Genomic DNA, 13,857 nt, shown 5'->3' on the forward strand with positions numbered 1-13,857 from the left:
AGGCCCAAGATGGCCTTTTCGGAACTTCGATGAATGTTCGCCCTTGCCGAGTGCGTGCTCGTTAATCTCATCTGGTCTCCGCGGTGGCATCGGGCGCTGGTGCGTGGAGTGTCTGCTTCCCTGGTTTGAGGCACTGCGCGTCCTTTGTTTCCTGGACTGTCCTTGGGTCAGCTCCTTGTGTATTTGGTTGTTGGTCTCACCTTCCTGCTTAGTCTCAGCAGGGGCGCAATGTCCTGTAGGATCCACTTACTTCACTGACCCTTGATCGTGTTGCTTGTGTTGCTCTGCTTGTTGTTGTCCATGTAATCCGTTGTATTGTATGTTGTCCTTGTCCAGCTATCTGTGTTGCCCTTTGCTGCGTGCCGCAGTCCGTGCTCTTCTCACTGTTGTGGCTTGTGTCGCAGTTGTGGCATTAAGCCTACCTTGGTGCGCGTTGGTTTGGTGCAACGCGTGTGAGAGGTTGAGCCAGTAGGTCAGGGTGGCCTGCCTTGTGTCCAGGGGCCAGCGTGAGCTCAGGTGCGGTTTGCGCGATTTAGCCTGTTCTTTCTTTCTCTTTTCCAGGTACCTGTGAACCGGCGTGATGAATGAATCTGATTGATGGCGACGGAAGCGGTGAGTGATGCGCGGCGGTGACAGAGCGCAATGAATGAGCTCAGCGATTTACCTTGTTTTCCTTCTCTTGCTTCTGCAGGAGCCAGTGACCAATGAAAGCCGGAGTCCTCGTCGAACAACCGGGGGGTTGTTGGAGGCACAGGTAAGTCAGAGCAGGTGAGTATGCGAGGCCCAATGGTCTCCGGCTTTTCTTTGCAGGTTTGTGGAAGATTTCTGGCAGGAGTTCCTCGGAGAACGTTAATAACGCGAAGCATGACTTGGGGCTTGGGTGGGGTTTATATAGCCAACCATGCCCTGCCACTCCCAAGGTGCAATGAGTTCCAAAAGTTCTCTGCCACGCCCATGATTGCAGACTAATGCAAAAGCTAATGGCTCAGAGCCACGCCCTTAATTGCAATTAGCACAGAAGTCAATCATCCAGTGGGAGACTGTCTACACCTGATCCAGTCAGGGCCCTTAATATGCCCCAATGTTCCCACTGCTGTTGGGCTGTGGCAATCTGGTCTGCTCATCGTGACAGTGCTTTAAAAATCTGAAGATGGTTGCCAGAGGCAGAGCTTAGGGGGAGGAATGTCATGGGATGGGGGTTGTATGACCCAGAGGACAGTGATTGGTTTAGAGGAGAAATACTGTTTTAAAGTGAAAGTGAAAGTGAAACTGTTTTTTCTTTTACAGAGAATTCCCAGCCTAACGACAGGGAATATTCATGAGCATGTGAATCCATGCCAGACCCCATGCTGTAGAAGGTTTGGGCTATACACTTTTATTGAATCAAAAGGAGGGTTGTAAAAAAGGCCTAACTTGCCCTTGCTAAGGAGGGATTTCCCTACCTAAATAAAACTATGGGATGTCTGAAAGAAATGTCTGTCAGTGTCCAAAATCTATACTTGCCCTCACATCTAATTGTATACAATGTGTAGAGATGTCAGCTTCAAAATAATTGGTGTTCAAACAAAGGTTTAAACTTTCTTCCAGCTCTTTGTTTGTTAGGGGTTTCCCTTCCTCATGTTCAAAATAGTTCTCAATGCAGAGGGGTTCACTTCCCACAGCTTTCTAGTCTTTCACCTTTCCAAAATCCAATTCCTTGGGACACTTCCCGGCTCTTCTGGTCTGGTTACCTTTCACCAATTTCAGATAGGTGAGTTCCTTCAAGGAATGGTTCGGTCAGAAAATATTATTGACCAAAAAGATGGCCAATAATAAAACAAATATCTAAAATTTATATATTTTTTTAAGTCCCTATGGAAAGGTTCGAGCAAATGAAGCTCAAACTTTAAAATTGCAATCACTAGGGGACATCCATTTTGTGATTGCAGGCAGCCTCCTCGGCTCTGCATTTGCAGCACTAAACAAGCAGCAAAAGCCCCCTACTGGGAGCTTTTGCTTACTGCAGCCTGAGCAGAGCTGAGGAGGCTGCCTTCACTTTCATTTTACGTTTTCTGTGCTCCCCAAGCCCATGGAAGCACAGAAAATGTAAAATGAAGGCAAAAAGCCAAGGCGCGCCAATTAAAAATATAACGTTGTTGTATTTGTGATTGACGTGGTTGGAAAACCACAGCAATCACAAATACAACAACGTTGTTATTCTGACAGCGGCAGCTTTCGCATGGCGTCTCCTGGACTCCCCCAACCTTGAGGGAGTCCAGGAGACTCCCAGCGAAAGCTGCCGCATTCAGAATAACAATGTTTTTGGATTTGTAAATACTGCAGCATTTACAAATCCAAAAACGTATTTCTCACTGTGGCAGCTTTCGCTTGGAGTCTCCTGCACTCCCTCAGGGTTGGGGGAGTCCAGGAGACTTCATGCGAAAGCTGCTGCAGTGAGAAGCACTGCAGCATTTCTAAACACCCCTGTTGTGTTTCTGTCTGCAGCGGCTTTCACTTTGGAGCTCTCGGGCTCCCCCACGGAGACCCAGAGAGCTCCAAAGTGAAAGCCGCTGTAGGCAGAAACACTGCGGCATGGAAACACAACCGCGTTGTGTTTGTGCATGCCTTGGCTTTCACTTTGGGTCTCCGGTGCTCTCCCTCGGGGGACAGCAGAGACCCAAAGTGATAGCCACGCCAGGCACAAACACAACGCGGTTGTGTTTCAAAAGCGCTTCGGTTTTTCTTTCTAAGTTTCTCAGGCTCCTCTGGCTCGGTGGAGCCTGAGAAACTTAGAAAGAAAAACCAAAGCGTTTTTTAAACACAACCACCTCTGGGGCTCCAAGCTGAAGCTACCGCAAACATAAATACAACGTTTTAAAAGCTGCAGTTTTATTTCTACGTTTTCCTTGCTCCTCCAGCCCAGAACACTTCGAAAAAAAACGCAGCTAGTGCTTATTTTTTTTTAAAAAAAAATAGCACTTAACTGAGATGCAGCTGCAGCTTTCCTGCCTGTAGTCTCTGGTCCCCGTCCTTCGCGTCCGGCACCAGTGAAGCAAAAGCCACCCAGTGGTAGCTTTTGTTTACTACAGCTGGCTGGCTTTTGCTTCATTAGTGCCGCAAACGCAAGCACAGGCGGCATCCATTTCACAAAATGGATGCCCGCTAGTGCTTGCAATTTTAAAGTTTGAGCTTCATTTGCTCGAAACTTGACATAGACCCTTAAAAAATAAATATATTTTACATATTTATTTTATTATTGGCCATCTTTTTGGCCAATAATATTTCTGAACGAACTAGTCCTTTAATTCCAGATCATACAAGATTTCCTTTCTGTTCAATCACAAGCTTCTTTGTGGGTGCTCTCAGTGGCTTTTCCATAGGCTGGTGCCCTCGGTGTAGACACAGTTGTCACACCACACAACCGACACACCTTACTTGCTTCTTCTTCATATGCATGTTGCCATCCTCAGCTCTACATTGGTGCTTGGTTCATTCTCATTTCACATCCTCATGATGCTTTATCATTACTTGTTTTGTCTTCTTTCACTACCACTTCCACATACTCTACTGGCTCTTGCCAATGCGTGTTCATTCAAGTTACACAGTTCTTTGTACTTGTATGGCTCTTGCCAGTACTTGTTTGCAAATGCATGTTTTCTCAAATTACACAGTTCCTTATATCAGGAAGTTCCACAGTTTAGCTTTCAATCAGGTCTGTACTCAAAAAGTGCGTCCTTTCATTTTCATTCAGTTCGGTAATCAAAATGTATTTCCTTTCATTCAAATTGGCATTAAATGGTTTGCATGTTCACCTGCTGTCTCGTGTCCCCTTTCCCATGTTGACTCACTGGTCTTAGTTTACGGCTATCCAGCGAGGCTTCCAGCCGCCACTGGCTCTCTTTTGCTCGTGCGGCACCTCGCTCTGTCTCATCAGCCGCTCTCCGAGGCTTTGCTCACAGCTCAGGCTGTACATTGCTGCTTTGCCTGGTCATGCTGGTTCCCTTTCTCCAGACTGCCATTGGCCTCCAGCTTCCTTTAGCCCCACCTCCCACTGCATACACTTCATCTTCCATGGGGTCTCGAGCACTCTGTCACGTTGCCCTCAGGGGAGGATTGCTCTCGCACAGCAGTCCATAGACCTGCTTCCACAGCTGCCACCGCTGCTGACTGACATGCCTGTACACCAGTGTTTCTAGGTGCGATAAGACAAGGTAGGGAAGATAGAGCGAGGACAAAACAATGATCTTACTAGGCCGTGTGTCATTCAGACCATGCAAGTGCGATAATGCAAAGTGCAGGGGTGTGAGGGGACGTGCCAGGGAGAGGGATAGGGATAGGGGGAGGGAGGTAGAAAAAAAAATCTCAAACGCCCACTCTCTGACTGGTGAAGGGTCTGACCCTCAGAGAGTTAGAGGTGGCTGAGCGAAGGATTCGCGAATGAAGGAGTAGAGAGTTGAATGTAGTGCGGGACCCGGAGGTCTGTGATGTGAGGAGAGAGAGGAGTCGAAGATGACACCATGGTGTTTTGTCTCACAGGAAGGTCAGAGGAAGAGGGCCCAAGGAGGGCTACCAGCGGGCAAGAGGGAAAGCAGTAGCAGCGGTCCCAATGAGAAAGGTCTCAGTCTTGCTGGCATTACGGCAGTGAGTGAGCGAGCGAATACACAGTTAGGAATGGATTGAGAGAGGAGAGGAGAACAGGCTGAGGGGAGCCTCAAAGAGACCTGAGTGTCATCAACATAACATTGAAAGTTGCAGGAGAAGGTAGAGATAAGGTGGCCAAAGGGCCCAAGTAGACTTGAAGATCCAGGGTCAGAGGTTAGAGCCCTGGGGAACACCATATGTGGAGGGAGAGGTGGTGGAGAGAAAGGACCCCAGTTGGACCTGGGAGGGTCTGTCCAGTAGAAAAAAGGACAACCACTTCAGGGCCTGATCCGTGATGGCCACGTTCTCATGGTGTCGATTGATCAGGATGGCATGATAACTCTGTCAAAATCAGAGGAAAGGTTAAGGACGACAAGGACAGAAGGAAGGTTTGAATCCAGGTTAGTGAGCACATCTTCACGGGTGTTCAGGAGAGCAGTTTCTGTGCATCTGGCTGCTCTGAAGCCCGACTGATGGTCATGGAAACAACTAACAGATTCAGTATGGAGAGTAAGCTGGGAGATGGCCAGCTTTTCCTAGAGTTTGCCCATGAAAGGAGTGATGGAGATTGGGCGATAGTTTGCCTGACAGGTAGAATCGGCGGAAAGCTTTTTAAAGAGGGGGTGAACAAGGGAGTGCTTGAGGAGAGGGGTAAAAGTTCCAGTGCCAAAAGAGTGATTGCAGAAATAGGCCAGGGCTGGAGCCAGGGTGTCTGTGGTCCTTGATGGTTCTGGAGTAGCAGGGGAGCACCTGTTTGGATGACACTTTACATAGATCGGACTTGTCTAGAAACATTGTCCAGTGTAGTCTGAGAGAAAGAAGAGAAAGGAGGAGGAGAGGGAGTGGGGGCCAGATGCCAGCCGAGTGAGGCGGAGGGAGAGGAAGAGGAGAGAGAGAGAGGACAGGACAGGATGTCCTGAGATTTAGTGGTGAATTGAAGAGCTAGAGCCGTAAAGATGGTATGGATGGGGGACAGGAGAAGTGGAAACTGCAGAAGGATTGGCCAACTCCTTGCAGAGTTTAAAGAGTTTGGCTGTGTTGTTAGAGGCTGCAGAGACACAGGCATGGATGTGGGCTCCCTTCTTGGACAGGACAGAGCCTCTATTGCCTTTGGAGCAGATGGCAGGCCAGTTTGTCAGAGGATGCGTCGAATGCCCTCCACTTCCTCTCAACCTCCGTTCACTTGCGTTTCAGGGCGGCGAGGTCGGAGTCATACCAAGAGTTGCACTTGGAAGTCGTCTTCAGGCGTATTCTCGTGGCAGGGGCAAGGATGTCCAGAGTGTTGGAGATAGAAAGGAGCGGTTATAGAAGGCTGTGTCAGAGTGTGAGTCAGCCACTGGCGTAGGAGGAGCAGAGAAAGTAGCAAAGGCATCCACTGACACACGCTTCATGGGCTGGATGACTGAGAAGGTAGATGGCAAGGCTGGGGTGGGCGCAGCCTGGAGGATAGTGAGCGTCAGGTGGGAGGAGAGCAGAAAGTGGTCAGTTCAAGGGAGAGGAGTGGTGGGAGGGTTTAAGAGGGGGGATGTCTGAGGAGATGAGAACATCCAAGGTATGTCTGGCAGAGTTCTCCGGACCAGAAGGTATAATGGCGAGAGTGAGAGAGCGTCGTAGAGGTTGTGGAAGAGCCCTTAGGAGGGATTAGAAACATCCAGGTGGATGTTGAGGTCTCTGAGGAGGAGAATTTTGAGGTAGAGGCAAGGAGAGAAGAGGCGAGATCAGCCCACTTTCAGAGGAAGAGTGCGACCTGGCCAGGTGGCCTGTAAATGGTGGCCACAGTCACAGAGAGGCCAGGAGAGATGGAGAACCTGCAGACCAGACATTCAAAGGAGAAGTAGGTCTGCCTAAGAATGACGGAAGCTGGGCTCCCACTCCGGGAAGATCAGAGCTACTCCACCCCTGGGATGATTGGTTCTGGGTTTGGAGGGGATATTGGAGCCATCAGGGAGGAGAGTGTCAAAACTTGTGACAGAGCTGGCCGCGAACCATATCTCAGTGAGATCGGGGACATCCAGGTCAAGGTGGCAGATATCAGATGAGTGTTTGACAGCAGAGCGAGAGTTGAGAGTAGCGACCTGGAGCAGGTTGCCACCTTTGAAAGACTTCCGTGGTAGGGTACAGGCTTTAGATATGCCCTGCAAAAATTGGTAGAAGGGCCTGCAAGTGGGCAGAGGTGGCAGAAGGTGGTTGCATAGTAGTCAAAATAGTAGTCAAAGAGGAGTGTGTATGTGTGTGTTTCAGTGAGGGCCTTTCCCTGGCTACTTCGCGAGAGTATATAGTGTTGAAAGAAGTGAGGATGCCCTCGGATTCCTCACAGTACCCCTAATGGAAATCTCGCCTTAAGTGGAAAATTAATATGCAGCTATATGCATACACCACATGCCTAGTAATTATATTTGAAGATCAGCAGTAGCTTCTTGTTTTGCAAGAGGTACAATACGGTGTGTGATACATAATTATACTATAATTTATTTTAATTAGTTGACCAGTGCTTGCATATTTTAACATTTTGTATTACAGACATAAAACCTTCCAATATTCTTCTGGACAGGAATGGGAATATTAAGCTCTGTGACTTTGGCATTAGTGGACAACTTGTGGACTCAATTGCCAAGACAAGAGATGCAGGATGCAGACCATATATGGCAGTAAGTAGCAATGATAATTAAAAACCCAACTGTTTTTACTTGTCAATTCTCTATTTACATAATCATTATTTTAATATAATGCTGATTTTTAATCTTGCTTTAAAATCATTGTAACTTTAGATGTTTTTCCTTATGTTTGTGCAAAAAGAATAATGTGCATACTCTTGATTTCACACTACAGTATGGAAGTGCTTGGAAAATAGTGTGCAAGGTCTTTTGTGTCCAGTTTTCCTTTCCTTTTGTATTGAGTGTTCTTCTTCACTGCAACATTGATTATAACATAACCCATTAATGCGCTTCGCAGCATGAGAAAGAATTCTAGGAAGGTGTCATGCCTAATCAAATCTAAAGTGTTTTCATTGCCACATTTACAGTTACTTTCTGTAATTATTTTTTAGCATAAAGCTTTCCAAAATACCACCTTAGTCCTCATTTCAAATATTACTTTGTGCCTGGAAAAAGGCATTTAAAACATTAGACATACAGTTGGTGTCAGTGAGTTTTTAAAATCCTGCTCTTTTTATTGTCTCAAAAATCTTCATTCGGCAACTCTTTCGCGATCCTTTAGATCATTCTGTTGGCAATGCTGACTGTACCCAAATGTTTATGATGCTATTTCACTGCTAAGTGGCTACTTGCCAGAGCACCTGTGCCTTCATGTGCTGGCCACAGGGATGATGAGAGATGGAGAGTGTTACATACATGTATGCACCTAGGCGTTCACCCAGCGCTCTGTGTGATGGCAGTGGCGGAGGCTGGAGTGAAGGCTGCCTTACTCCCTGCAACAGGTTTAGGAGTAAGGGTGTGAGTCTTCTGCTAGTTAATCATGTGGTCGAGAACCTTATACATTTGGTGACTGTTAGGGAGATGTTTTATGCTTCAGCCTCTCTCCTAGTGAGACCCCCATAACTTTTTGCTGGACTTCTGGACCTTTTTCTTTCAAGCCTGAATGAGTGGAGCCTTTTTCCACTCATTCATTCCTATGGGCTCTGTCTTTTGGAACTCTATTCTACCTGTTCTATGGAGTCTGTCTGCTCCATAGCTCTTAAAGGCATCTGTGTTATTCTATTGCAGCACACAGCTCCTTATGGGCTGTGTTGCTGGGGACAGTTAAGGGGTCCCCCATTAAGATTCCCCTTTCTATATCCTCGAAGTAACTACAGTTCTTAAGGTTAGAGAGATACTTGGGGCTTGATTCATGGAATTTATTTGCACGGTTTAAAGCGGCTTTGCACTGCTGAAAAGTGAAACGTCAGTGCGAAGACATTGTTGCAGTACAAAATGAACTTTGCATTGACTTTGCACTGCAAAAATACATTTTGCACAGTTCCATGAATCAGGGTTTGCGTCGGTAGTGCAAAGTCACTTTGAACCGTGCAAAAAATTCCATGAATCAAGCCCTAAGTATCTCTCCCAAAACTCTATAGTCCGAGACATTGTCTCACACCACCTTCCGTGGAGTGTCGAAGGGATACCTAGTATCCCCCTTCTCTCTGCTCATGTGACTTTTTAGTCACATAGACAATCTCCTAGTTATGGCTGGTGGCAGTGTTCTACCAACTATTGTGTTGTTTGTATACTGCAGGCTATATCCATAGCCTCAGTAGTGCACAATAGGGGCTTCCCTTTTTGCCTTTACAAGTGTGGTTTTTCTTTGTTAGCCCTTCTTCTACCATTCTGGGAGGTGAAGGTCAGTGTGTGTGTTTTGCCTTTGGCAGCAACTCTTGGCTCCAGAGTGTCTAGGCAGGAAGTTGGGGAGGAGGTTTCCGCCCCCCCTGTCCTTTGTCTGCCTGAGTGCTTGAATAGGACCAGTACCCACAGGGGGTATGACTGTCCTGATTGAACAGCCAATTGCCCCTATCTGTAAAATGCTGAGAGAGATTGCAGAGGGGTGTGTGCTGGAACTGTATAAAAGGTGAGGCTTCTGGAGTGAAAAGCAAGTCGACCACTGCAAGCTGAAGTAACCGATGAGAAGACGACCAGAATGCCTGCAGACCCCTTTCAACGCTGTGAATCGACCACTGCTGTCCTGAGATCCGATCCAACTTGCCCAGACCCCCTCATCAGAGCGTTGGACTGCAGGAATCAAAGAAGATTGCTGAGCGATCTGTGTCCTTTGTTGGTGCTGCGGAAAAAAGGCACCAAAACCGCAGAGTGAACCAAGAGGTTGCTGAAAGTCATGCTACAGGTCCTCCCTCGAGACTGCTGCTGAGAAATCCCGTCCATTGTCCTGCCTTCAGTCATCAGACCAAGTAATCCAGAGGTCCGGTCCCGAGCTGAAACATCACAGAGCATCCAGCACAAACGTTTTCTTCTAACCTAAGGTACTGTGGGGAAAAAGGTATTGCTTACCTGATTCCAAGTAGTCGCTCAATAGCGCTGGAGTGCATGTAGAAGTGCCCAGGGTAACCCCCTCTTACCTCTGACTCGAGGTGCTGCTTGTGTCTCTTCATTGACTCCTTAAAAAAGGCCTCCCTTGTTAGTTGCTAACTTGCTGCTTCTATAACCCTAGAGACTGGAAGAAATTCTCAGGAACTCTTTGTATTCTGCTGCTTGTCAATACTTCGAGCCCTCTCTGAACTGCCTTTAGATAGGGTTGCGTTTTGGGACTTAAAAAGACTTATTGGTCAAAGAAACCCTTTCTAGAACCTTTAACCAGGCTAATATTACACTTACTAACCATTTTCCTCCCTTTTAAGTGACTTTACGATATGTTTTTGCAGAGTAAATGTATTACCGTAAGAAGTGAAGGTGCGCGTAATAACCGATAATACGATAACATTAACTTTTTGCTTTCTAACGTTGCTACAAATGTAACTGCAAACAAACACAAAAGTGAAAGTGCCCTTTGACATGTATTCTCAAGTATTCCGAAGGGTTACAGTGTAAACTTCTAATGTATTTAAAGCGATGCTGGTGTGTGTGTGTGTGTGTATGTGTGTGTGTGTGTGTGTATGGATGTATGTATATATATATATATATATATATATATATATATATATATATAGTAAGAGTTAATTGGATGTAAATATTCCACCTGTGACAATAAGATGTGGTTATCCATAATACTTAAGATTCTTCTCAGTGACAACTCTGTCTCTTTCCGACCCTATCTATGTATAAACATTTTTAACTAGCCCCTGATGAAAGTTCAGTATTTTTTTTACATTAAGAACAGAAACATTGCATATTAGGTTGGGCATGTATGCATGCAATTGGGTATGCAGATAGGAACAGAGCTCTTTTTTATAGACCTGATTGTGAACTTTTTGGACTCACAGAGAACAGTTCTTATTTTCTATGGTGTACATGGGTGTGTGAAGTGAATGATTTGGTTTGGGGGTTATGTTTAAGGTGTACACTATGAGTGAGTGAGATTGATATTGCCCAATGTGTTTAATTTATTAGTCATCTAATGAAGAACTATAAATAGGAAAAATTGTTTATATTGTACTTGTTTGTATGTATTGCTCTATTTTTGCTAAAGAATACACTTTTTAAATGCTGATTTATTGTTGTGGTTTCCCAATTCATCACACTAAAGATTTTGAGCCAGGCTGTAATTGTATTTTAATTCGCACAGTGGACATAACGTCATAGTGACCCACTATTGTTGAGTAGGTCCAGTATGTACATGTAGCAGGCATGCTTAATTCTGTGTTTGAGCCAGGATTTGGTGAGGCAGGCCTGGTCACTGAAAGATGGAGATAAGGTACGCTGTATATTGCATCTACTGAACAGTGGAACAGTAATTTTTAGGCAGTTTAATGTGAACCAACTGTGCTGTATTGAGGTAATGACAATTTTCCCCTGGAATTCTAATTTACACTGTAATGCATACATATCTGTACCCAATTCAATGGACCAACTGCTCAATGGCACATGTACCAGACAGTAATCTGATGTTTAAAAAAGTATCCCACTGTGTTGGCCATATGTCTGAGCCAGCAACCCATTCTGTTACACCTCAACAATACAACCAGCCTCCCAACACCCATCTTTGTAAGTTGAAACCCAATCTTCCTTAAGCATTTTGCTCTTGCCAAGATGTTCCAAGTTAAATCTTTGGTGGGTTGTGCGTCGGAAGGAGCACTGGAATATAAGAGATTACGGCATTTCATGTTGCTTTTCATTACATGTATTTTACAGAATGTAAAACGGTACTACAATAGCCACTGCCCACTTCATGACATACTACTATGTGGTGTAATAGATGCTGTAGAGCAGGGCCAGTGATGATGCTCATAGAGACCCAATTGCCGTATTGGTTATTACTATCAGAACAGCTACCAGACAGGGTGGTTTCCATTATCAGCTGAAAGAATTATCACAGTGGTTCATATTCGTAGCTGGAGCATCGTTATATGCTGTGTCGTCACTTCTGTACCTCAGACTTAACAGGTGGCCGCCCGTCAACTCCATATGCCTGTGTGCATAACAGCTACTGTCATCCTGCTGCAGTACCATACTGTAGGCCCATTCAATGTAATGTGATGCCTTGATCGGTGCTCTAGCGGCCCATTAATCAACCCGGCTGCAATAACGAAGGCCATGCCCCCAAACCTTGGCACCATAGTAACGTGTCAGTGAGAGCTCGGCCAACTCATCAACATGTCCCACCACAGCGTATTGTGCACTTTATGATGTAAACAGTTCGTCCAAGCGTTTCATTTAATCTTTCATTTTTTATAACGCAAATCGATTTTGAGAGCATCGGAATGCTTTACGTGTAGAAACCAGCATTGGAGATGGCTTTTTAGCCAGGGTTGTTGACAGAAGAGTAGAAAAAGGTGTGTTTTAGTTGTGCGAAAGGTTGTATTGAGCACAGGGTGTTTATTTGAATGACCAGGCTCTGTGGTAGGGCAATAATATACAGGTAATACTCCTAAATCCCGTTGCCTTTCCTCCATACTTATGGGACATTCTGACCTTTGGGACGGCAACAGATCATTTTTTGGAGCACCGAAAAATGTTGGTCCTTGTTTCATATTTACACAAGGGCTGGCACATGTGCGGCCTTAGCCCCACCTTGCATTACCTGCCTCTAGCCTTACCCTGCAGTCCTTTCTCCAGGACCAGATAGGTGGTAGCTTTTAACCGGCATTTATTTCTTGTGCTGTCCATTATTTTATTTTTCTTTCCTGCCTGGTTCCTGCGGTCAGATTTTTCCCTCTGCCTATTCTAGAGCATAAAGATGCGAATAGGGCATTACATCATTGGAAACATTAAGGAAAATAAATTGCTGTAAGCTGTATGTTAAAATGGTGGTTCAGAATAATAAAGAGGTAACCTTGATGTGTTTAATAGGTGAAGATATAAGTTAGAAAGTAAAGGGGAACACATTTATTCAAGGTCTCACATCAACAACCCTTAGGTTCCTTAGTGCCATCAATGTGAAATTACTCACAAGCGTCTAGTGATATCTGGCCGATTTACAAAGAGCTTAAAAAGAAGGCCCATATTAGGGATGCTAGTGAAAATCTAACTATCCTGAGTAAAAAACGAGGTGCAAAATGTACTCAACACAAGGGTTACAACCCGTTGTTCCCAGAAATTATTTAATAAAGGTGAGAAATAGAGAGTTTGCGAGAGTTCTAATTATGCTGCGGTTTAACATACTACCCTGATACACCAAAAGAGGAAAGATTGTGTAGGTACGGCTGTAGAGAGATAGAAACCTTGAGGCATCTCTTAACAGAATGCTAAGAGCTGCAAGAGTACTATAAGAAAGGATATAAGGATGTGACATGCAATGTAAATATGATTGTAAGGGACCAATTTTGGTCCTATATATATATGGCAGACCCGTTGGTATACATGGGGGCAGCATTTTATATTTGGAAAAGAGTTGTGGTTGAAATGCCTAAAGTGCTACAAGGACCGTAATCTGAATAGAGGTTGATGATGAGTTCATATGACAATTATCACTTATGAGATAACGCAAATGAGCTGCAATCTGCTTTAATAGAAATGAAATTGCGGGTAAAGTGATTTGAGAATGAATGTATAAATGAATCATTTTTACATTTTAAGGAATTATTGTAATTACAATTGTTTTAAAGAATTTTTCTTCTAGTGTATAAGGTTTTAATTAACCAATTTGCACTTTTAAATAAATAAAAAAATAAAAATAAAAAAGCGCATAAAAGGTTCACATGGAGTCCCGTGCGGGCATCAGAAAGTGGCAGTGGATCCACATAACCTCTGCCTTGAGTGCCTAGGTCAGAGCCATTGGTAGAGCTTGTGTTTTTGTAGCGCCTCTCATTGGTACGCACACTTGAGAAAAGACTACAGAGGTGGGAGGACGTTTTTCATTGTATTCCTCCGGATCATCTGAGAGACTTCATCAAAGAAAAGCGCAATTGTCCTGTAAGAACTCTTCCTTTTTAGGGCTCCCCGGCCAGTTGACCTCTTTCTGGGGCCTTCAGGTGCATGGAGGGGTTGCATAGACCTTAGACTTACTGGCACTTGTCCCAAGGTATTCCAGAAGGGGACTACGTTCTAGCCCAGAGGTTGCCTATACAGGGGCTAAATCTACTGGTAAAGCTGAGGATCCCCTACCTGGAGCTATACTTATTGGAGTGATCTC

The 13,857-nt window shown here is 45.1% G+C and overlaps 1 protein-coding gene across 4 annotated transcripts in view; it reads left to right on the top strand.

The window, feature by feature from the left end:
* The window catches only part of MAP2K4 (mitogen-activated protein kinase kinase 4), a 1,243,547-nt gene that overhangs the window by 953,261 nt on the left and 276,429 nt on the right, over positions 1 to 13,857 (top strand). For all 4 annotated transcript variants that reach the window (XM_069654511.1, XM_069654508.1, XM_069654510.1 and 1 more), the window contains one exon: positions 7,141 to 7,268. In XM_069654511.1, coding sequence (XP_069510612.1) covers positions 7,141 to 7,268 — 128 coding nt within the window. The remainder of the gene's footprint in view (positions 1 to 7,140; positions 7,269 to 13,857) is intronic.

This window comes from Ambystoma mexicanum, chromosome 3q (genome assembly GCF_040938575.1).
Source record: "Ambystoma mexicanum isolate Mex_15411 chromosome 3q, UKY_AmexF1_1, whole genome shotgun sequence".
NCBI classification, from domain to species: domain Eukaryota; kingdom Metazoa; phylum Chordata; class Amphibia; order Caudata; family Ambystomatidae; genus Ambystoma; species Ambystoma mexicanum.